Source organism: Dama dama, chromosome 20 (genome assembly GCF_033118175.1).
Source record: "Dama dama isolate Ldn47 chromosome 20, ASM3311817v1, whole genome shotgun sequence".
NCBI lineage: Eukaryota > Metazoa > Chordata > Mammalia > Artiodactyla > Cervidae > Dama > Dama dama.
The window spans coordinates 31003837-31029067 of record NC_083700.1 but is presented as its reverse complement, the minus strand read 5'-3'; the positions used below and the strand labels follow the sequence as shown (position 1 = coordinate 31029067).

General features: G+C 37.0%; 1 protein-coding gene across 3 annotated transcripts in view; it reads left to right on the top strand.

Annotated features, from left to right (window-relative positions):
* LRIG2 (leucine rich repeats and immunoglobulin like domains 2) overlaps positions 1–24996 on the top strand; it is a 62140-nt gene extending 37144 nt beyond the window's left edge. For all 3 annotated transcript variants that reach the window (XM_061121121.1, XM_061121122.1, XM_061121123.1), the window contains 14 exons: positions 137–280; positions 403–546; positions 1023–1166; positions 1372–1515; positions 3726–3806; positions 4548–4619; positions 4758–4826; positions 9265–9428; positions 11017–11337; positions 12844–13125; positions 14263–14712; positions 15279–15428; positions 17687–17977; positions 19925–24996. In XM_061121121.1, the coding sequence (XP_060977104.1) occupies positions 137–280; positions 403–546; positions 1023–1166; positions 1372–1515; positions 3726–3806; positions 4548–4619; positions 4758–4826; positions 9265–9428; positions 11017–11337; positions 12844–13125; positions 14263–14712; positions 15279–15428; positions 17687–17977; positions 19925–20151 (2683 nt within the window). In that variant the 3' untranslated portion in view covers positions 20152–24996. The remainder of the gene's footprint in view (positions 1–136; positions 281–402; positions 547–1022; positions 1167–1371; positions 1516–3725; positions 3807–4547; positions 4620–4757; positions 4827–9264; positions 9429–11016; positions 11338–12843; positions 13126–14262; positions 14713–15278; positions 15429–17686; positions 17978–19924) is intronic.
* Positions 24997–25231: the final 235 nt, after the last annotated feature.

The window sequence follows — 25231 nt, the reverse complement described above, 5'->3', positions numbered from 1 at the left end:
ACATCATTTGTAAAGTTGTTTACAGTTGCTAAGTGGTAGAACTGGGACTCAGTCATAGACTTGGGGCAGCTTTCTGGTGGTAGAATGTTTATTTAGTTTCATTAAATTTTTTTTGTTGTTACCTTGTTCATTTTAGGAATTTGAGTAATAATAGGATAACCGTCTTGGAGGCTGGTTGCTTTGATAATTTGTCAAGTTCCTTATTAGTGGTGAAGTTAAACAGGAACAGAATTAGCATGATTCCACCCAAGATCTTCAAGCTACCTCACCTCCAGTTCTTGTGAGTAACTGAATAGATGGAGTATAAGAAGATCGTTTTTTCTTATAGTGTCTGTTTCTTTTTATTATTATTAGGGAAAATCAGTAAACCGGTTTTCTGACTGTAAAACAATTTTTTTAAAGGGAACTTAAAAGAAACAGGATTAAAGTTGTGGAGGGTCTCACATTCCAAGGGCTTGACTCCTTAAGATCTTTGAAAATGCAACGGAATGGAATTAGCAAACTTAAGGATGGAGCTTTTTTTGGCTTGGATAACATGGAAGAATTGTAAGTACTGTGAACTAGAATAGGAGATTGTTAGGAAAGGAGTCCTGGTCTTTTCAGTGTAAACAGCTAAGATAGTAACTTTAATTCTAACAAAGTTCTTTATGTGAAAGTTTTTATGTGAAATAAGTTAAACTATAAGCTTTGTTATCTAACCAGTGTTTTTGTTATCATTTTTCCAAACAGTTCATCTAAAGTGTTTGTATTCCCTTAATGTTTGGTAGGTGAAAATTATCAGAATTTAACTAGAACCAGGTATACTACATCTTGTGGTGAGTTTGTTTTACAGGTACATTTTAGACAGTCTCACTACTTTCTTGCACTAAATCTAAAGTAACATATTTATGGAAAGAATTTGTTCACTTGGGTTGAGCAAAAGTGTATGGCTCTCTGTTTAAGACTTAATGAAGATTTTGGAATCTCCCATTGCAGTACCTTGTTTGAAACATATTTCCTCCTTTCTTTCTCTAATTCTGCAGAGAACTGGAGCATAATAACCTTACAGAAGTGAACAAGGGGTGGTTGTACGGCTTGCGAATGTTACAGCAGCTCTACGTGAGCCAGAATGCTGTTGAAAGAATCAGCCCTGATGCGTGGGAGTTCTGCCAAAGACTGTCTGAACTGTGAGTGTGGGATGGCATTTCAGTGGGGGCTGAGAGACTAGAGCAGATTGAATAAGTCATTCCCATGGCTAGTAATGAGATCTAATATCCATTTTTATTAGAAGTTTGAAAGCCCTAAATTTTTCATGTAAGTAGAGTAAGAATATGAAAGTGGAACTAAAAGAGAGTGAATTTTTTACTTGTTTATCTTATTTCCTGTTTTTAGTGATTTGTCCTATAACCAGTTGACCCGTCTGGATGAATCTGCCTTTGTGGGTCTGAGCTTACTGGAGAGACTGAATTTAGGGGACAACAGAGTCACTCACATTGCTGATGGTGTATTTAGGTTTCTTTCCAATCTACAAACACTGTAAGTACATCTGTCCTTTTTGGGGTTTTTTTTGCTGAATTTTTTTTAAAGCAGTGAAGCAAAGTAACTAATGAATCTACAAATTTGTGTATGTTAATATTTTGCAGTTCTCTTCTGTGTTGTGGGGCAAGACAGTCTTGCTTATCTCTATCCCTATACATAAATTGTACTTATGTTTAGTGATTTCAGCTTGTACTTGAATTCTGAGTTAACTAAACAACAGAGCATCTCTTACTGTGGAATAATACGCAGTTGCTAGTGTCAAGAACACACATTTTCGTACTCTTCTGACCTTCTGCTAATAGTAGTATACCAGAACTACCACTTCTCATTCAGAAGAATGCAGGATGTATTATGGGAACAGCCCTGGCAGGAGACCTGCTACTGTTATTCGCTGCATTATTTTGGACAGAAAAAACTAACATTTATTAATGATCTGATATGGGTCAAGGGCTTTCAGAGTATTAGGATATTACTGCTCTTTTCCATATTGGGGGACTGAAGTTCAGAGAGATTAAAATGATTTATTTAAAGTCATCCCTTGTAAATGTTTGAGCCAGGATTAGAACCCAGGTCTTTTTTATACTAAAGCTCGTGTGATTTTTTACTTCACTACCAGACAAACAGAATCACTTAACTTTTCCTGGGTGTTGATTTTTTATCTTTTTGTCCAGTGAAGGATGGACATAGGATTAGGTAGTTGCAAAAGGCATTTTCAACTCTGTGGTTCTGTAAGTTGAATGTTTTATCCTTATCATGGAATGTAATAGAATGAAGAGATATTTTAATGAGATACAGTAAACTCAAACTTAGAGCATAATAAAGTAAGAGTAATTAGTAGAATTTGTAGATTGTTAAGGTTCTTGAATAGGGGACTCTTTGGTCATCAGGTTTAGTTGATAAATGGACTTAGAAAAGAGGCAGGTTCTGAACTTTGGGACCTAACCATCAGTGACAAAGCATGATGATTTTGTGAAGGTGTCTATGGGTGCACAAGTGTGTGTTTGATTTTTTTTTTTTAACTTAATGAAATAGTCCTCCTTTAGAGTTGACCTTGAAAAATTAAAAGTGATTATTTTTTTCTACATTATCAGAGGTTAAATTAGATCAGTGCAATCTCAGGAATTTATTTCTTTAGGAATTTATATTAGAAGCAGCTGTAGCCTTTTGGCAGTGCATGGGATGGCAGACAGGTTCTTTCAGTACAGCACTGATTATTAATTTTAGTATTAAAGCTTAGGAAAGTAATTGCAGCAGTAATAACTAACTCTACAAAGATCGTTAAGGCAGAATTAGGAACAGATGTGAAATATTCTGGCTTTGGATCAGTGCTCTTGCCAGAGTAGATACACTTGTTACTCACTTTCGTGAGTGAGTTCTGCGGAGGAGTGCGGAGTCCTGCAGAGTTGAGCCATCAGTTGCTTATTCTTTGGTAAAATAAGGTGATCTTTTGTAGTTTTCACTTCAAGTAGAGACATAGCTAAATGGGAAGAGTGATCTATCTCCTTACTGTTATTCACATAACTTTACATATGTCTTACAAAGCAAAAAGCTTTGTGCTTTGTTCTGAGATGACTTGAGGAACAAAAGTGACTAAATATCTTTAACTGGTATTTCTTCTATGAGGACAAGGTGCAGTGCAGTTGCATGTCCTCTGAGAATGGAAGAATGAATTTTTAAAAGACCCTTATTTTTTCTTTTAAAGAAAGCAGAGTGATCACTCTAGCACATGGGTATATCATTGTTACTTCCCAGGGGTCCTGTTTAATTGCTGTTGAGCTGTGAAGCTCTCTAATGACATTAGTTTTTGTCAGGTTTGAGGTCTCAGGGGAAGGTGTGGGTCACCCCAAATCCCATCAGTCTGAAATCAGATTGGTAAGCCATATGCCTTGCATCTTGAATTCCTCCTGCTTTTTGTAGGTCCTTGACTAATTTCTAATATGCTAACACAGTTACAGGCTATTAACTAGGAAGATTAATACTCTTAGCGGGTTGCTTAATGTATTTATCAAGGTTGGCTTAATTCTTAGCTTATGAGAATTAGTGCTTACATGCTTATCTCAGTATTCTTTAAGAGGAGGAATTGAGTGTTTATCATAAATAACCTTTAATATAAGAGTCAAAATTAGCATTGCTATGTCAGGATGATGCCTGATGGTATGATGGTCATGCTGACTAAAATAACCTGTCTATCCTTGACATTTTTGTAGAAACTTAAGAAACAATGAAATTTCATGGGCCATAGAAGATGCTAGTGAAGCCTTTGCTGGACTCACAAGTCTCACTAAATTGTATGTATTTTCACATTTATGTATGTTTGCAAAGGTCAAGAATCAGTTGTAATTGGATTGTATCTATTTGCTATGACTAGAAAGTCAGCCTTCTCACTCATCCACTAAAGGAAGAAACTTTGTTGTTTATTAACGTTTTTTGTGTTTTGGTTTGTTTTTCTCTTTCTCTTTCTTTTTGCGTGTGTATGTGTGTGGTGGGGCACTTTCTCTGAAAGAGCATTCCTAAGGTCACTTAAAGAGAAGCTATTTGTGGAACTAAAATTTCAGTTTAAGTAAAAGAAATGCACTGAAACCACAGTTGAACCAGTCATCTTTTTAATCATGTGAGATTTATGAGTAATTTAACTAGCAAAAGAGAATTCTCTCAAGTGAGATTTTAGATCTCCCATTAAGAATGTCTCCAAGGCTTCACACTTGCCTGAATTTCTTTGACTGAATGATCTTTTGCTGAGAAGGGAGAAACTGGGAATATGATCCAGTTTATTATTGAAAACCACAAGTGTTATCTGTGGTCAGATAGTTGTTTACAGGTACTTCATTGAGCACCAACATGTTAATAGATGCCTTTATTCTATACTTTGCATTGGTTGATAATAAAGATTCACAACTTTCTTAAAAATGCACGTTAAGCTTATTTTCACTTTTTATAGGTAAATGTTTATTTTTTTGTAAATGTTTATTTTAATGAACTTAATTTTGTTTAGTGGAGAGCTTTATTAGAAAGGTTTGTTTGTATTTCAGAATCTTACAAGGAAATCAGATTAAGTCAGTTACAAAGAAAGCATTCATTGGTCTTGAGTCCCTTGAGCATCTGTGAGTATTTATCATTCATTTTGATTAGTATATAAATAATCTTTGCTATTAGCAGAGGTTTTCATGACCATTTAAAGTGTTTATATAACTTAACTGTAGAAATGGTGACTGGGAATGTTTCATTTCTCTTCATTTCAGAGATTTGAACAACAATGCTATAATGTCTATCCAAGAAAATGCTTTTTCCCAGACTCGCTTGAAAGAACTGTAAGTACCTTAAGTCTTTTTTGTCACTAATTAGATAGTTATCCATGCTTGTTGTGTACGTGTGATGAATGTGACCCAGATATTTCGCAAAGCACACAATTCAGGCAGGAAAAAAGAAAGTGTTAACATTCAGTTACTTTGGTGGTTGGATGTAATTTAAAAAGAACTCAACATTGAAAAGCCCAGAGTGTGTGGCTCCAAGACCTTCTATTTCTTTTCCTATGCTGCTGCTGCTTATAGTTAAAAGAGACCTTAGCACTACTCCTTATGCTTTATGTTTATCCTTCTGTTCCTTTTTTATTCCTTTCTTCCTTTTTGGACTATTGGAGACATGTGTTCCCTTGGGGTGGGTTACAGTTAAGATATTACATAATTTTTTGGAGGTGATCTAGCACTTTGATTTTAACGGTCAGAGAGGATGCCTATAGTCTGTTCAAATGGCTAAAATGTTCCAAAACTATTGAATAGTTATGATAGAAAAATACATGCCATTTTAACCATTTTTTGTTCATGATTTTTAAAAAATGATTCTTATTTCCTAGGGGAGGATTTCCCAGGGGAAGAGTGGTTAGTTGGGCACTGCTATTAATTTTAAGCTCTGTTGATTTGAATATTTAGCCACTGGTGAGAATCAGTGGGGTATATCAACTTATCTTGCTTTGCCAGAAGGCTACTCAAAGGGAGGTCTGTGGACCAGAATGGATTCATGATGAGATCAGGACAGAAATTCAGAACACACGGTTTTAGAAACTTTTAAGAACAATTTGACATTACTATGACACTTTTGTTGAATTTTATAAAAGTATTGATCAAAACAGATTGAGAATTTAAAAAACTGGTCCTTCTCCACGTATAGTTTGTGATACACTGGAAGTATGTGAGTTCAAACTGTCTAGGTTTAGATTCTTGTTCCATTCTTTATTACTATGTATTTAGCCTAAGACTCAGTTTCCCTTCTCAAAATGGGAATAGCACTGTCCTCAGGGTTATGTGAGGATAAAATGAGATAATCTGTTTGTCCGAGAAATATTGTCATTTGCTATGTAGGATACTGTTCTAAATGCTAAAAATGCAGCAGTGAACAAGACAAGGCCTCTGTCCTCACAGCATGTTGCAGTGGATTCTAAAGGGAAAATAAATTGTGAACAAGTGGGCGTATGATATCTCATCAGGTAATGTTCTGAAGAAAAAACTGGGTCAAAGGTGTACAGAGTGACAGGGATTATTTGAAATAGTGAGGGAAGGCTATTCTAAAGGTAACAGCCTTAGAGCCAGGCCCTTAGCGAGATGAAGTGGCAAGCCATTTTATACTAGGTGAGGGGCAGTCTAGGCACAGGGAAGAGCAGGTGAAAAGACCCAGAGGTAGAAACTTGCTTTTTGTGCTTGAAGAATAGCAGACACACTAGTGTGGCTGGAATACAAGAGCAAAGGGAAAAGTGGTAGGAAAGGAGGGCAGAGAGTTAAGCTGACGGGATCATGTAGGGCCTAATAGGCCATGAATAGTTAGGATTTCACAACCCGCCTTGTGTCGTCGTCCCCGCCCCCCAACCACCAAATGCTTTTTTTTCTTACAATATCATTTTTTAAAAAAATTTTATGTTGTAGTGGTTTTTGCCATACATTGACATGAATCAGCCATGGATTTACCACCAAATGCTTTAGAAAGCTTTTGAGATGTTTCACACAGAGCCTGGCACACAGTAAGAGATGAATAACTAAGATAACAGCAAAAGTTAAAATATGAAGTTCATTTTTTGTTACTTTCCGCCAGATTTTTAAAGTGGCTTTTTTTTTTTTTGTTTTTGGTCTCTTGACATATTTTGAGTTATTTCTCTTAAGGCTCACTTGAACTTGAAAAGGCACAACTTACTGCATAACAGTATAACAGTATTACCATGTTTTGGTTGTGATAATCTGAGGGCCAGCAAGAAAGTTTTAATTCTAAAGAGAACTCCTTTAAATATAATTTATATATTAGGTGAAAGCAAATACTGTAGTTTCATTCCTCAGGGAGTCATTTGGTGATTTTGTGAGTTGGTTTGAATAGGCTGCTAATGCAGGAATTCTAATACAGATTTTTTTTACTGAGAAGTTTTAGTTGCTCTTTAGTTGCTCTTAAATTTAAGTCATGTTTATGATACTGAATTCGACATCACCATTTATTAAAATATCTCTTGATACTTTTTTGTATCCTTCACAGTGCTTTGCAAAAATCCTGAGGGGGAGATGGGAGAGCCAAATATAAATTAAAAATTGCTTTGCATTAAAGTTACATAATCATGGTTAGAGAATTCGATAATTAAACCAAGGGAGAGAAAGACCCCGAATCCTCAGTACTCAGAAGACAACCACTGTTAGTATTTGGTGTATGTCTCTCCATATACTTGTGGAGAGAACACAGGGTGTACTCCACTGGCGAGACAGGGTTCATTAGCTTGTGAAGAGTGGAAACATGGAGAAGTGGAAGTGAAGTGAACTAATGTAGACTCTCTGGTATCTGTGGCCAGGCACTGTGCTAAATGCTTTATTCAAAACAATCTTTGAGGTAGGCATTCTCAATCCCAGTTTCCAGAAAAAGAAATTGAGATTTTGGAGGCATTCAGTATCTTGCCTAAGGTAAGTAGTGAAATTAGGATATGAGTCCAGGTCTCATGAGCCAACTTACATTATACCTAAGAAAGCATAAATCAGACCATATTATTCCTCTGTTCCTAACTTTCTGGTGTATTCTAGCACATGTAGGAAAAGAACAACTCAGGTTCTTTCCTAAGTTTATAAAGCACTTGCCGCGTCTGGTCCTTCTTGCCCACTTCTTGGAGCTCATTCCCATCCTTGTCCCTTCACTTTCTTTGCTCTGGCGTCAGTGGCCCACTTTCTTTTCCTGGAGCTTTTCCTCGTAGATGCTTTTCCTAAGCATTGGCCTCAAGGTGTTTGTGCAGTTTCCTCCATTTGTGACACTCTTACCCCAGATCACATGATTTGCTTTCTTGATTCTTTCAGATCTTTGCCCAAATGCCATCTCTTAAAGAAATCTTTCCCTGACTGCTTTACCTAAACTGGTAGCTGCTGTCTCTAAAGTGGTAGCTGCTTTCCTTCTGTCTCTGCCCAGCTTTGTTTTTCCTTGATAGGATTTAACTTTGTAACTCTACTTTGCATTTGTTTGTTTATTGCTTGAGTCTAAATATACAAGCTTTGTGAGGGTGATAGTGCCACAGCCTAGAACAGTGCCTGGCATATAGAGTCTCAGATATTTCTCTATGAATGAATGCATATAGCATAAGAATTCTTAAATGCAGAAGGTAGTCTTTGGCCTGCTTACTTAAAATTGCCCTTGATAAAATATGACTTTTGGGGTACCCTTAAAGACTGTTTGAAACTTCTTTGGAATCAGATCTTAGATATTTTTATACCAAACTGTAAAACTACTTGAGGATTTTAAAGATGCATACAAAGCAGGTTATAATATTGTCAAAATCACTTGCTTTCCGTAGTTCTAAGGGGATGGGACATTTAAGGGTGATGAAAAGAAAACACTGACTTTTCAAATGTATTTTATAGGCCTATTTTGACCACAAACCATTTTTCAGTGGTTCTTAGTTTAAGTTGCAGTACATGTTGCCACAGGGCTGAAATGTTTTTAATCTTGATGAAATAATTTGAGAATAATTATACCCTCTCCACAATAAAGTTGTCTCTTTGTTCTAATATATATAGTAAGCTCTTCCCCAAATTTCTTTGGGAAAATTTTTAAACCTCAAAAATTTAAAGGAAGGCACAGTGAATATCCATGTTGTTTACATGGATTCATCAATTCTGAACTATTTGCTAAATTTGTTATATATTTTTCTCTCTCCCTCCTTCCTTCCTTTTCCCTCCCTTTCTCTCCATCCCTCTCCCTCTTTCCACATACACTCATATACATATACATACTATTACTTTGCTTAACCAGTTGAAAGTAAGCTACAGACATCATGACATTTTACTCCTAAAATATCTCAGCATGTATTTCCTATGCAAGGTTATTTTCTTGCATAACCACAATACTGTTATCACACCTAGTGAAATTAACATTGATAAAATAATATCTAATATGCAGTTGATACTTAGATTTCCCCAGTGTCCAAAAAAATGTCCTTTGTAGATATATTTTCTTAATGAAGTATCTCACTTTAGATTTGATTGTAATGACTCTTTAGTTTCATTTACACTAAAAATAAATCCCTTACCCTTATCCCTCAACATCTTTTGTTAGTGTCTTTCATCATGCTGTCATATTTCAGGAAACAAGGTTGACCGCTTGAATTTGTTTTCTTATGGTTAGAGTCAGGTTAGGCATTTTTTTGGCAAAAAAAGCGAATAGATATGCAGTGAGCTTTTAATGCTGGAGAAACTTGGAATGAAAAATAAAGAGCAGTTATTTTCCTCTTTATTTCTACAGGATTCTGAACACAAACAGTTTGCTCTGTGACTGCCATTTGAAATGGTTGCTTCAGTGGCTGGTTGATAACAACTTTCAACATTCTGTGAATGTAAGCTGTGCACACCCTGAATGGCTTGCAGGGCAAAGCATCCTGAATGTGGATCTGAAAGATTTTGTCTGTGGTTTGTATTTTGTTTTAAATTTTGTATCTTATTCCTTACTGTCTTAACAGAATTAAAAAAATTTAAGGTAGAATGCTTTCCCACTGGCCTGTTTCCATTTCTTTACTTTTTTCTGTAATAATATAATTGTAGCTTAAATTTTGTGTTCTTTGACTTAATATAACTTAGGCAGTCTTTTTTCCTCTGTGTATTCTTAAACAATCATTTAAAATAATGTCAGTATAATAGCATTTTTATGAATGTAAGCCTTTTCTTTTTAGGTGATTGTTAGCCTTAGAATAAATATCTAGTAAGATTCCTGCATCAAAAAGTATGAGTTTGTTTGTTCATGATTTCATTCAAAAGTATGATTTTGTATTTAGTGGATCTTGAAAAAGTGCTCCCAGGCGTTTTCAGATAGATAGCACTAGTTTATGTGGTCACCAGCAATGTATGGATGTACCACTTTCATTTGGTTTCTACTTTTAATACATTTTCTTAAGACAAAAGCAGCAAGATTTGGCAGTTTTTTGGAGGGGAAGAGGGGACATAGACAAATTGTCATAGACGAATTGTCTTAATTCTAATGCTTAATCGTCATTTCAAGTATACACCTGTATTCTCATTTTGGAGATTTTTCTTTTACACTTACATTTCCTTTAAAGTAGTTAATTCTTAGCTTTTACACAGTGGGACTTTTAGATCAGTCTGTCTATGTTGCTAGTAGCATTTAGATACCTGTATATTGCCAGATCACTTAAAAATGCTTAGGACATTTAGAAGTTCAGGTGCATAAAATACTTTACTTGTTTTTACAAATTTAAAATTTGTAAAATTTGTGAATTTGTAAAACAGATTTTAAGGAAGAAAGCAAAGAACCTAGTTACATTGCCATGAATGCCCTTCTGACTTTACTTAGTGTTAAAGGTAAACATACGCTATATATGACACAGTGAAATCTTACTGAGTAAAGACATTTCATTAAAAACTCATATACCTGCTTCTCTGAATCAATTCAATAATATATTATTATTTATTAATCTATAGTTTTTTAGCCAGTCCTAAGCCAGTCTTCAGTTGGATTTTTGACATATTTGAAATTTTTCACTGTTTTAGTTGAAAGTTATGCCAAAGTACTTTGAGATAGTATGTTTGATTAATATAATATCTATTTTTATATGTTATATATACACAAACACATACATATTCATAGATACAAAGGGTAATAGAATTAAAGCTTGTTTTAAAATTCTAATTAAGTTTTTGCTTTTGCCAGTAACTGGTAATACTTAAGATAGTGCATTTTAAGTGTAAGTGACAGTAAGGGAGGGTAGAAAGAGTACTAAGCCCTGAAGTTTGAAAACCTGGGTTCCAGTCCAGGCTGAGCTGCTGACTTATATAACTTAGAGCAAGTCATTGACCCTTCTGGATGTCATTCTCCTCATGTTGAAATAAGGGAATTGGGTTCTGGTTCTGTAGGCCCTTTCAACCTTATCATGACATTTTGTCAACAGAACATGCAGTTTTACATTATTTGCTTTAAAATTGAATCTGTAGAAGCAAAAATAAATAAGTGACTTGGCTCCTGCCCTGTGTTTTTTCCTCTTAGATGATTTGCTCAAGCCACAGATAAGAACTCATCCTGAAACCACAGTTGCTCTGAGAGGCGTGAATGTGACTCTGACATGCACTGCAGTGAGCAGCAGTGATTCACCCATGTCTGCTCTGTGGCGCAAAGACAGTGAAGCCTTGTATGATGCTGATATTGAGAATTTTGTTCGTTATCAGCAACAGGCTGGAGAAGCTCTGGAATATACTAGTGTCCTACATCTTTTCAATGTAAATTTCACAGATGAAGGAAAATATCAGTGTATTATTACTAATCACTTTGGTTCTAACTATTCTCATAAAGCCAAACTGACTGTGAATGGTAAGAAATTATGCTCCCTGCTGGTTTTATAGTTAGAAGGATTTTTCATGTTTAATTTTTGAATTTTGACCAAGAATATTACATTAAACCTGACACTGGCTCAGGGTCCTTACTGTTTTTGTCTTTAAGGTTATGATAGTATACAGGCGGGATTGTTAATTTACCCACTTACTGTCCCTAATTAGTCTTTGACTGAGGGGTAAAGGTGAATTCCATGGTTTCAGGAGATGAACTATTCTCTTTTGTGTTTTTGAAAACAAAATTTATTTTTTTATTATTATTATTATTTTAATTAATTAATTAATTAATTAATTATTATTATTATTATTATTATTTTTTGTCATACATTGACATGAATTGGCCATAGATTTACACGTATTCCCCATCCCGATCCCCCCTCCCACCTCCCTCTCCACCCGATTCCTCTGGGTCTTCCCAGTGCACCAGGCCCGAGCACTTGTCTCATGCATCCCACCTGGGCTGGTGATCTGTTTCACCATAGATAGTATACATGCTGTTCTTTTGAAATATCCCACCCTCACATTCTCCCACAGAGTTCAAAAGTCTGTTCTGTATTTCTGTGCCTCTTTTTCTGTTTTGCATATAGGGTTATCGTTACCATCTTTCTAAATTCCATATATATGTGTTAGTATGCTGTAATGTTCTTTATCTTTCTGGCTTACTTCACTCCGTACAAGGGGCTCCAGTTTCATCCATCTCATTAGGACTGGTTCAAATGAATTCTTTTTAATGGCTGAGTAATATTCCATGGTGTATATGTACCACAGCTTCCTTATCCATTCATCTGCTGATGGGCATCTAGGTTGAAAACAAAATTTATTTTTAATTCTCCATTTTCTTTCTAGAACTGTAATTCTCTTCTAAAAACTATAAAATTTATTCCTGTCACTTGTCACAGGGCCGTCTAATAGTGGAGTATTGAGAACATTTGGGGGCCATTGATCATTATTGTCTAAGTGTAGTCAATGAAACCATTTTTGAAAATAATGCTCTTTTTCATTGTGTCTGATAAACAACAGCTTGATTGGTCTATTGCCTATTAGATTGAATAACTACAGCACTTCAGGCTTTGTGCAACCAAAAGATGTACATGTGTCTTGCTTCCGGGCTGTTTTATGAGCTGTTTGAAGGCATAAATTTTTTTTATCATGCATCTCTTAAGTAAGGAATAGTAAATATTAAGTGCTAAAATATGGGTTCAGAAAAGTTTATGGCCTCAGCTTTTTCTGCCCCTGTCAAGGAGATCAGGTAGATTTGTCATGCATTCTGGAAGAGTTAGTCATCACTGTACTTCATGCTCTGAGACTCTTAGAGAAAAGATGGCCTCTGAAGTTGTATTTACTATCAATGCAGAGAGCATGTCTTCTCAAAGAAATGGAGCAACACAACAGTTGGTATTTTGCCTAATAGATTCTCCTGTGTGTGTGTGTGTATGTATATATATTTTCCCCCACCTACTATCTTTGGTGCTCTTTTTTGGAACAGAGATGCCATCTTTTCTGAAAACTCCGATGGATCTCACTATTCGCACTGGTGCCATGGCCAGACTAGAATGTGCAGCGGAGGGGCACCCTGCACCTCAGATTTCCTGGCAGAAAGATGGTGGTACTGACTTCCCTGCGGCGCGAGAGAGACGCATGCATGTCATGCCTGAGGATGACGTCTTCTTCATTGCAAATGTGAAAATAGAAGACATGGGAATCTATAGCTGCATGGCACAGAATATAGCAGGCGGTCTCTCAGCAAATGCCTCACTCATCGTGTTAGGTATGTTTACTGCTTCGTGGATCCATCCTTTTGTGTGAGTCCTTTTATTGTGGATCAGCTCTTCGTCTTAATGGCAAGAAAAATCTCAAGTTAGATTTCAGCTGGGATCTTTATATCTTTGTTTCATTGTTCTGCCAATTTATACAGGTATGTGTCAAGCTTGGATATTAGTGGAACAGTTAACTGGAATCTGGGGAAATTTTGAGGGCAGAATTGGAGATTTTTATCCCATGAATTGAAAATTCAAATCCCTTTGTCCTGTTACGTTTCTCTCTGTCAGCTTTCTACTTCATGTATATGTTTTTTCTACCATTCATAGTGAATTTTCATCATACTGCTGCAGAGAACTTGAGACAATTTAATGTTTCCCCCTTCATTAAAAGAAAAAAAAAATTGTAGAAGACGAAAAGACCTGTCTTCTGGTTAGATTTCCTGTTTTCCTTCCAGTGTGCTCCTGTTAATCTTGTGCTCTGATAAAATATCTTTTCCCTGTAGATTTCCCCTGATAAGCCAGTTTTTTTTCCCCTTATTATAACATTTGTCTTTGTGGGACTCAAATCAAGGCAAATTCTCTTTGCTTCCAGATGTTAGGGTTTTTAAAAATGTGTTGGTTTGTTTAACTACTTGTGTAACCAGGAAAATAAATTTATTGTTTAAAAATTTTAAGATATGCAGAAAATTTGAAAAAAGGAGCGAAAGTCACTCAAACCCTGTTTAGATTTTGGCATATTCTGGACTTTTTAAAAATACTCATCTTCATGTGGTTATGTATACCTACTTTTTTCCACTTAATATTGTATCATAGGGTTACATTGTCATTAAGTCTTCATGAAATATGTGACTGTACTGTAAGTTACTCATTTTTCTGCTAGATTTTTTCATCTTTAAAAATCACAGTTAATTTTGTAATAAACATTTTTGTATATGAATCTTGACTTCTTTGCCTAGGATCACTTGCTCTAGGTAGAATTCTTGAGAGGAGATTTAGATTTTTTCAGACTTTTGCTTTTCTGAAAAACTTCTAATCCTCCCATGAGCTTATGAAAGTGCTTATTTCATTATAACCTCATTAGTCTAATTCAGTAGAATCTTAAGGATAAAATTGCCTGATGTTTCTTTAATGCATCTTTCTGTTAGAGACACCCTCATTTATTAGACCCCTGGAGGACAAGACAGTAACCCGAGGTGAAACTGCAGTATTACAGTGCATAGCTGGAGGGAGTCCCGCCCCTCGCCTCAACTGGACCAAAGATGATGGACCTTTGCTGGTGACAGAACGACACTTCTTTGCTGCAGCCAACCAGCTTCTTATCATCGTAGATGCTGGGCTAGATGATGCTGGGAAATATACCTGCATTATGTCAAACACTCTTGGGACAGAACGTGGTCACATTTACCTAAATGTGATTTCATCCCCCAATTGTGACTCTTCCCAGAGTAGCATTGGACATGAAGATGATGGTTGGACCACAGTTGGCATTGTGATCATTGTTGTGGTCTGCTGTGTAGTGGGTACCTCTTTGATCTGGGTCATTGTTATTTACCACATGAGAAGGAAAAACGAAGACTACAGCATCACGAACACAGGTAAGTGGTATCCGGTTGACCACTGTGGCTTGTGTCTGAATCAGAATGTAGTAAAGAGTTTTGATACTTTATGTGTGATAGAGGAAGAGTTTTTCTGTTAAAATGTCCTACTTCCTTGATGTGATGGAACCTCTCTAGTGAATAATTTTAAGAATTTCTAGACAGTTCCCCCAGGCTTTGCTCTTATAAACAGTTGCAGTGCACCTTCTTTCTTTAATTCCTAAGACTCATTTCTCTTGTAATTTTCCTGTGGGAAAGAGTGGAGTCCTTATGACAGAGGTCAGTCTTTCACACCTCTCACTCACCCTGAAGCCCTGTGAGAGAGGAGGTACAATACAGCCAGATAGATTGTGAAAGTGCATCTATGGATTTCAGACTTTAGGTTTTGTTTCTTTTGCTAATACTTTTAAAATGAAGCTTGGGGGAAAATTCTAATGAGAAATAATTTTAAGAGAAAATTCTAAGAGCTCTTGAGTTCCTGGGTACATACATTTGCAAAATAGTCTTCTGAGTGTTGACTTAAATTACCTAACTTTATTTGAGAGTTACAGATGTCTCTTTTACAGAGGAACTCAATCTGCCTGCAGACATTCCCAGCTACTTATCTTCCCAAGGAACACTGTCTGAACCACAGGAAGGCTACAGCAACTCTGAGGCAGGCAGTCATCAGCAACTTATGCCTCCTGCCAATGGATATTTACACAAAGGCACTGATGGTAATGACTCTTCATTGTCTGTGTTTATTGTTTCAGCCTACCTGGTTGGGTTTAGTTTTCAGTGGATAGTCTTCCCCACTAACTTGAAGCAGTATTTTAAAATAAGATACACAATGAAAACATTTGGATCCATGCAAAATAGGATGAAAATTGCCTAGAGTCTTAACAGAGGAGAAAATCATTTGACAGAAAGGAGGAACACATTCTTTTTTTTTTTTTTTTCAAAAAGACAAAAATAGTCAATATTTATTGAATGATGTTTACTGTGTGTCAGAAACCATTTAAATATTTTTACATGTGCAAACTCAGTCCCCATGGCAATCTATGTATTCAGTACCTGTATAATCACTACTACACCAATTAAAAGACTGAGGTACAGAGAAATTAAGACATTTATACAAGACTACACTTAGTGATCATTTAGAGGGAGAAAAAATTCAAACCTAGGTAATCTATTTCTACAACCCATATCATTAGCTAATCTACTACATGACAAATATAAATTACAAGCAAAGAGAAAGTGACACATACACAGTAATTGTTTCCTTATGTGTGTGCTAAGTCACATCCAACTCTTTGTGACCCAATGGACTGTAGCCCGCCAGGCTCCTCTGTCCATGGGATTTTCCAGGCAAGAATACTGGAGTGGGTTGCCATTTCCTACTCCAGAGGAACACATTCTTAAACAAGGGATTGGCGAACACAGCAAAGGCTTTCAAACCAAAGTATTGTTATCGGAGAGAGATGTTCTAGAAAATTCTTTGAGATGTCTTTTATCCTTTTCAGGCATGAGCACCCTTCAGACCATGTCCAGGAAGTTTGTTCTGTCTGCTGACAGGTAGACATTCACTCAGGTTTAAAGGGCATTGATTATTCTCAGTATATATTGGAGAGCATCAGAGAGATAACATAGTTAAGATATAAAATAATTAAGTTCTAATAATTAAGAACCTAACTTCTCAACAGCAGTTTTCTCCACTCCACCCTTCCCATGGGGAGTGACAGGCACAGGGAGGAGAGTTAAGGGATAGAATTGGGTTTGGCTGTCAGTTCTTCTTTCCAGCCATGTGGTCATGAAGAAGCTATTTAAAATCTGAGCTTTAATTTCTTCATTTTAAGCAACAAAATTTTATAAAGCATTTCTCTCAAGATTCTCAAAGATTCTTTGAATGAATCTGTGTAGTATTTCAAGTACTAATCAAATGGAAGGTCTGTTTCATTTCTACAGAGATTTTTTTTTTTAGACTGGGTGTTACTAGAACTTCTATGTAAAGCGACAGATTGGATTTTCTTTTGACTTTCCATGGGAAGGAGGGTATTTCTAGCTTTTTTTTTGGCTGCACTCAGCAATGTGTAGGATCTTAGTTCCACGACCAGGGATTGAACTGGGGGCCATGGCAGTGAAAATAGCAAATTGTAACCACTGCGCTGACAGGGAAGTCCTTCTAGCTGTTTAAAGAACACTTAAAAGCCTCTACTCTTTGCATTTTGTAGAAAATAACACTACTTTCTGGGTTAAACTTAATTACTTCCAGTTCTTTTCCAGTTCTAACAATTCTGTTGCTTGATCATGAATAAGTAACTCACTCTCTAGTTCTCACTTTCCTCTCTTTTTTTCCAAACACATAATGGTCCAGGGAGCTCGTTATTAAACTTTTACTTCTCCCAAACACACACTTGTCAGGCAGGACCCTTGACCGTCAAACTTTCTCTAGGAGTCCTTTTAGCAATTAGTGTTGCTTAACCGCTTGACTCATGAAAGTCACAGGGGCTTTTGTGAAGTGAAGTCATCCTAGCTGCTTCTCTGCTTTAGTTTGCTTAAGCCAAACATGTGTCTTGTAGCACAGTGCCAACCTTATCTTGGCCCTCTTGATTTTAGCATGACTTTATTCAGGCTGGACAAGGATAATTTAATGTACTATTCAAGAGCCTATGTGCTGAAGTCAGAGGACCAGAGTTTAAGTTTCAGCTTTCCACTGGGCAATATGTCTTCGGGCGGGTTACCCAACCCCTCTGTGTTGTAGTTATTCCATGTGTAATATAGCGATAATAGTTAGTCCTTACCTCATAAGCATATTACAAGGATTAAATAAGTTGATTCACGGAAAGACCCTTGAAACTTCATCACGTTTATAATGTAAGTTTTGACAAATGCCAGTTGCAATGACAATGATGACAGCTGTTAGCCAAAACTAATGATTGGCAAGACTGAGTCCTTAACTGAAGGAAGTTTGGTTTCTTTCCCATGTTGTCATTAGGTGGCACTGGCACCCGAGTTATCTGCTCGGATTGCTATGACAATGCTAACATCTACTCCCGGACCCGAGAATACTGTCCGTACACCTATATTACTGAAGAGGATGTTCTGGATCAGACACTGTCCAGCCTCATGGTCCAGATGCCCAAAGAGACTTACTTGGCACATCCTCCCCAAGATGCCACTACCCTGGAGAGCCTGGTGTCGTCAGCAGATAGAGAGAGATCTGCCTTTCCCACCAACCATGAGCGGATAAATGAGAAGAAACTTTCCTCCACACAGATGAGCAGTGGTAAAGGGCACAGTTGTTTTTTGTTATTTTGGTTGGTTTTCACTTTCACCTACTTGATTTTTCCTTCTATCATGTCCGTAGCACTCTCATTTGACAGAAACAAACAAATTGGTATATCGTAATAATTAGCTACTGTTAACTTTTATAAACTAGAGCCAGAGATTTTTATGGAAAAAAGTCTGAAGTTGTAGGATGAAAGCTCTTTTTGTGGGAGTAGCAAGGTCTTATTTGTAAAGATTCAGGAAAAGTTACAGAAAAAGTTTCTATAAAAAAAGTTGCACATAGGCAGTACTTTTTTCTTCCATGTTTATTTAAATAATGGAGACCTGAAATACCAAGGATACAATAATTTGGGCATAATTTGGTGAATATTTGCACTTCTGTGACTTAAAAACATTTTATTTGGTTGCTGTTCTATTAGGTAAAGTTGAATGTCAGTTTGACTTGGCAGGTGTTTGCTTTCAATTGTATTCTGCAGATGAGGAAGAGGAACACATGTTGTGTGATGGGGCATTTGAAACAACCCAGTCAGTAAAGCAAATCAAAACAAAGCAAAATGAAACTTTCTAGACCATGAAGGGCACTCCTGAGTATGTCTTCTTATCCATCCAGGCTCTTCATCAGCTCTCACCCTCTCGTCAGCCTGGAATAGAAGAGTGCTGGAAGTAGGGTGGGGCTAACCACTGCAGGTTTCCAGTGGAAGACGTTGTGTAGTGGTGCCTCCAGGGCTGGTTCTGGCTGGAATAAATGGAACAGCAAGGACTTTTGCTATGTGCTCTGTTGTTTTCTTAACTAAGTTTTCTAAAGAGGGTGCATACAGGTCAGAGAAAAATATCCTGTAATTAAAGTTAGTCTCATCTTTAAAGTTCTGTGTCCGTGAAAGAAAGGCATCAACACTAAGTCCATTTCCCCATGTCTTAGAAGAGCTGTACACACACAAAATATTAAGTAAACTAAAAATGCAGTGTATCTTTCCCCAACTTGGGGGTTATCTGTATTGTTAATCTGGTCTGTAAGTGAGGAACTCAGCAAATGAGAGTGCTGTGGTACGCTGCTTGTTCCTTACCGAGGGGGCTATAGCGTCTTGCTACTCAAAGCATCAGCATTACCTAGGAGCTTGTTAGAAATGCAGAGCATGTGAACCAGAGTCTGTATTTTAACACAGTCTCCAGGTTATTTTATGCGTATTAAAGCTTGAGAAACCCTGCTCTAGCTTATTTTGCACATGGTCTTATTTTTATTTCTGAGTGTTTGTTTCTAGAATGTTGGGCTAGCCTTTTCCAAAATGCAGCCCCATTAAGTTAATAATATAACTTTCAGTCAATGTTCTCTGGGGAAAGAGCTCACCACTGCAGTAAATAATAATGAGAAATGCATATTTTTTAAACCAAAGTACAGATAATCTGATTTAAAACACCAGCTTTTGGTTATTATTTTGTTTTTCGAATTACTGGCATGCTAGAAGCTGAAGGGGAATGGTTGTTTATTTTTAAAATGATTTTTTAAAGATAGCTATTTGTTATTTAACGATATACTGACTGCTTAATCCATGTTTTTTTCCTATGTATTATGCAACTTTCATTACTATTTGGATACTAATTCTCTTTTAGTCTGTTTGCATGTGTATAAAGAATTTTAAGCTTTCATTTTTATAGTAGCAGAAACACCAATAATAGGTGAAAGTAGATCACACATAGCACAATTTCAGTAATTAATTGGTGAGGTTGTTGGTTAGAACTGTTTGAAAGACCATAGTTCCAGTTTTTGTTTTCTTTTCTTGTTTTGGTCGTTAAAGGAAAAATGGCAAGTATAAATTTGATCTTAATGTCCTTATTTAGGAATATTGGGCATCTTTATTTCTTTGAAGACTTGGTAGAAGAAAATTAAGTCTTAGAAAGTTTAAACTTCCATTCACCACTGGTAATTATTACTGTCTTTCATTCTCAGAAACCTTGCAGCGGCCTCTGTGGAACATAAGCAGAGAACCAGGTATGCCTCATCCTCCTTTTCCCCAGCAGTCAGTCCTTGAGTCATCACCACTCCATCAAAACGAGGGCCTGGCAGAGAGTGATCCAGACTGTTCCACTTCCCCCATACCCTGTCACAGGTTACACGACCACACTTTTGATTTTAGTAGGACTCGGAACATTCAAGATGGCAGTGAGGGCACATGAAACTCACTCTAGGATGAAATTTCAGCAGACTCAGATTAGTTGATTTTGTATTTACTACCTCAGAGTTCAGAAGAAACCCCAGAGTCAGCATTTGCTTTACTTACGTCTACAATTCTATCTGACCACACCAAGGTAGGCTGGGCATTCGTTTGGCTTATACTTGATGAAGAAAGGGTAACGGCTGACCGAAATGGGTACATCTAATAGAAAATGTGCAACCCGGGCAGAGGAAGATAAAGGACAAAGTGCTTTCTGATGGTTCTGCCGGGATGTGCCCAGGTGTGCATGGCCTCTTAGGAAGAGTCTTCTTGCTGCTTAAACACCTTGGATTGTCTCAACCTACAGAATGACCCTGAATAAACAACGCCATTTTGTTTTGCCTTCCAAGGAAGAGAAATAACTTTGGAGGCCCCTGGGACGTGTGCCTGGGATTCTGCAGTGATTTTAAACGAATAGTTGAGAGTGGGGCTTTGATATTCAAGGTCGTCGACAGGAATCCCAGACTTGACCAATTGTTACCAGGTCAAGAGTTTTGTATTCTTGTGACTCTCTCTCTTTTTTGGTTCAGGGGTCTCATTGTAAATATATGTGCATTTATAAATAATTTTTGTATTCATTGATCATATGTGTTGCAATGTAAATATTTTTGATATGCTAAAATTATATATATAATATCCAGTTATAATATTGACAACAGCTTCTCAGACCACAGATTTTGTACAACTTGGTTTAGTGAATCCAAAGATTTTGTTTCGAGTTTTGAATACATACTTGTTAAGAAGTATAATAAGTATAGAAGCACGGTACCTAGTGATTGCGTGCACACAAACACAATCTTGGTGTAATTAACCACTTTCTTGATACCTAAAGATTCATACATCTAATCATTTGTCATCTGTTTACAAGTGCCAGGTAATATAATCTTTCTAGCATAAAAAGACTTTCAAAAGACTAGTAGTCTTGTTATTGCCATATACACATAGATAAAGGAAAACTTGTTTTGGGAATATCTTCGTTCAGCAAAGTACTTTGTTGATGAGGAAACCAAAGATTGGTGTTTTTCTCTCTGTGTGTGTTTGTTTTAAACAGTTTAATATCTCTTTTGCCAATGCACAGTATATCTTAAGGGAATACTGCTATGGGGAAGAACATGCAGAAACTCATAAAACTTCAGCATGGTCCTTGTTTTGTACAAGTGATTATTTAAGCCAAAATGTTTTCTTGAATTTCTGATAGCAGAAGGCTTTATGTTAACAAAAGACTTAGTGCTGTAATAAAGTGTAATGAACTAAAGCTCTTCTTTCTTTCTGCTTTCAGAAAGAAAGGCTGTCGGATTCTGTCCTCTGAGTTTAGTGAGGAGTAGTTATGTACTAGATGAATTCAGTCACTTAAATGAAAATATCAGTTTTTAAGTCATTGTACATTTCAAGGGTTTTAAACTTTACGTAATTTCTCAGCTCTTTGCCAAGAAGTTTGGCTGAATATCATACTAGTTTTCAATCCTGTTTTTGTCCCATAGGCAGTAGCACTTTGTAGCTGTTTTATACTACCACATCTTTCTTTTTTTTTCCTTTTTAAATAGCCTCATTCATTTTCATTTTGAACTTAAGTACCACTGTTTTCTTCTCCTTTCAATTTTGGATCCCTCTTCTTACTTACTAGGTTGTATTAATAGTGTAGCTTGTACTGGGCTGACTTAGAATCAAGAAACCTGATTTAGTTTTAGCTCTGCTGCTTACAAGTTGTATAATAAAGGGCAAGTCTCTTTACTTCTCAGCCTGACTTTTTCATTTGTGAAACGATGTTTTACTAGATGCTCTAAAGCCCTTTCCAGCTGTAACGTTCTATGAATCTGTGGTCCCTCCAGGAATCAAGGAGGATTATCTACTCTAATAAAAAGCTGCTTTCATGAAATATTTGTTAGAGTAGAACAGGAGTGATGCTGCTTACTCTGACTTGAGCCAGATTTATTTCCTCTATAGCAGGAGTAATGCTATAAGAACCTTTCATGAGGAGAAAATACCTTCAGCTTCAAAAACAGTATCAGTAAACGTGAAGAATCTTGACTAGATTGAGAACCACCCTTGGTGTGTTACAGCACACCAGAGTATCTGAATCTGTTGAGAGGTATGCCACTGCTAATTAGTGACCAGTTTATGACTTACCTTTCTAATGTATTCAAGGTCATTCTTCTAATTATAGTACTCTGACGCACATTCTGATGGACTTTCTTCAGTGAGAAAGGTGGAGTTAGAGCAAGGCTGCAGTGAGCATCAGCCATTACATGTGAGAGGACAAAACCAGTGCTCCAGAAAACTTCTCCTTTAGCAGTGGACCCTCTACTGCCCCTGGTGTCAGGCTGCTCCTGTGTAGCCAGGTTCTCTGTTGTGTCAGCTGGCTGAGATGTCCTCCCAGATATTGCTAGCTTTCCTAAATAAAAACACTCGCCTAAAAAACTAGTCAGGAATTTGGTTAAATGGGGATAGTCTACCCCTGGTCTTAAAAATAGTAAATTTAATAAATTCTAATCTTAGGAGGTGGAATTCCTGAAATTTTTCATTACTGTGTGTTTTTGACCAAGCAGATGCTCTGCTATAAACAGGATTAGTGGCTCATCATTGTTTCCTCCCAGCCATGTAATGTCTGCCTGCCACCGATTTAATCAGAAATGTTGTAAGAGCAAGGCAAACAAATGCCGAGAGAAATACTCTGTCCCCCACCCAATTACCACTTCATAACAGTAGGGATGCATACATTCTCTTCATTTGTTTGTGCCCCTCTGAGACTGATTCTGTAAGCCTACCTTGAAGAAGAAATAATGTTTTTCTTGTACTTCAAGCTTCTCTGCCACAGAATCTACAAGTGTACCCTGTTGGCTTTCTGTCATTCAGCCTCTGATGTGGTTTCCCTAGATGCAGGTGAATCTGTAGAACAGGAAGTACCAGAAACCCAGCCCAAAGTGCTGTCCCCTCTAATGTGCCATCTTATAATGCTTTAAATGTGTATACTTCTGTAAGGTAAATGTCATGTTTAAAAACAGTTACCTTCATGTTGCCCATTGGGAGGTTGTAAAAGAAACATTAAGATGTTAAGCAACTCAAGAATCTTACCCATTTTCCTAAGAAGAGGGAGAGATAAAGTCTTTAGTTATGTAGAGGGTTGTCATAGGGAACAAGGATTAGATGAACTCTTTTTATTCCATTGGACAGGGGTCATATCAGTGGGACAGAAGTTACAGGGAAATAGAGTTTATACACTTGCCAATAATTCTATATATCCTAACACTCTAAAAATTAGATTTGTCTGACAATAGGAATAATCAGCCTTTGATGGGAGAAGTATGCACAGAAGCCAAGTAATCATCTATTAAGAGCATTGGAGAAATTTCTGTATTGAAATGGAATATGGACAAGATGACTTAAACCCTCTTGCAGTTTTATCATTGGAATTCTCCAGAAGCAGTCAGACAGTCTAAAATCTTCGTCCTTCAGAATCCTTTGTATACAGTAAGTTTACTGTATAATTTTTAAAAATTTATTTTTAACTAAAAGATTATGTTCTTTGGTTGACAAAAGGAGCCTGTTCTGTGTTAATGCAAACCTGAAACTGGGCTTATTCTTTTGAGGAAATCTATAATGTTCCTAAGCCAAATGGCGTTACCGTAATAAAAAAATGTTACAGCTTATAACCCCTTTACTCTTTAATTTTTATTCCTGTTTCTTTTTTTTTTTATTCCCCACCCCCTCACCATTTCTGTATCAATGGGACTCCATGGGAATGGGAATGGGAATGGGATTGTGGTGGTGTTTTGTACCCAGTGTTTTACCCAAGTGTGTTGTGGCCTCTTCTAATCGTGTTCATAGCCACAGAAATGCCAAAGGAGTGGTGAACTAACAGAGGTAAATTGGCTGTCATTTTATGCTACATCTTCCATTTCTTATTTTGCTTCTTATGCAAATTATAGAAGTAATTGTGAAGCAACTGGACCTCAAGAAAGTTGAGTTAAGATTGCTAGGCAACCTGTTAGTAACGTTTCATTTTTCCATTACGTGGTCTCTTTCCTAGTTCAGTTTTGGCAGATGTTTTTCCCTCTTGCTTCTAACCTAAAACTTTTTTGTTTGGAGTACAGTCTAAGTCAACATCAGTTAACCTTAATTTTCTTCCTTCTTCCTCTTTCTTTCCTTTCTCCTTCCTTCCTTCCTTTCCTCAGTTCCTCTCTTTCACAACTGCTTGGTTTGTTGACAAAAGTAACATGTTCTGAATTGAGATATGTTACAAACTTCTCTTAACAACACCTGAAAGCCCATGAATCACCTGGAGATTTTGTGGGTAGTGAAGGACGTGTGTGTGTGTGTGTGTGTACCTGTGCATGTGTGAGGAGTAATACTTGGACCTGCTCCCTCAAGGTTGTATGTTGAGTGTTTCTTAGCAGTTCTAATAATCTCTACCAACAGGTGGGGTGAAGGTAAAGAAACAGCTTGATTTGAACCTGTTTTCAAATGTAAGGAGTGAAGTGATCTTTTGTCATTTCTAATTGATCAGCAGGTGGTCAAGTGCTCTTTGGATATCTCTTGGCTACTTAAAGTGGCCTCTTGATCCATCGAGAGACTACTTCTCCCTCTCCTTTCCCTTTCTCCCTTTTTACCTGTCAGAGGATGTCAGTCTGAGCTGCTGTGGTACTCGATGTATGTAAAGAGAATTATAAGCCAAGTTGTCGTTCAGTGTGGCCCTTCCTAGTATCTATTTATATTTTCTCACACATGAGAATGTATATTTTATAAAGCATGTGTTTGTCTACTTGTTTGTCTACGGTAATGTCTTCAATAAAGCTAAAATACATGATGATGTTCTGGTCTTTTCTTGCCTAAAGGACAGGAATGAAATGGTGCATTTTAAAGTTTGTGATCCTTTTGAGACGGTCTCCAAATAGCTGTACAAGTTAAAATGGGGAAAGGCTGCTCTCCTCTAGTTCCTGCCATGTGTAGCCGTCGCACACAGCCTCCAGCCTGCCTTGGGTGCACGCAGCCTGCACTGTGAGCTGCCCCAGGCGGGCACTGCTCATTCTCCTCTTCCTCCCTTA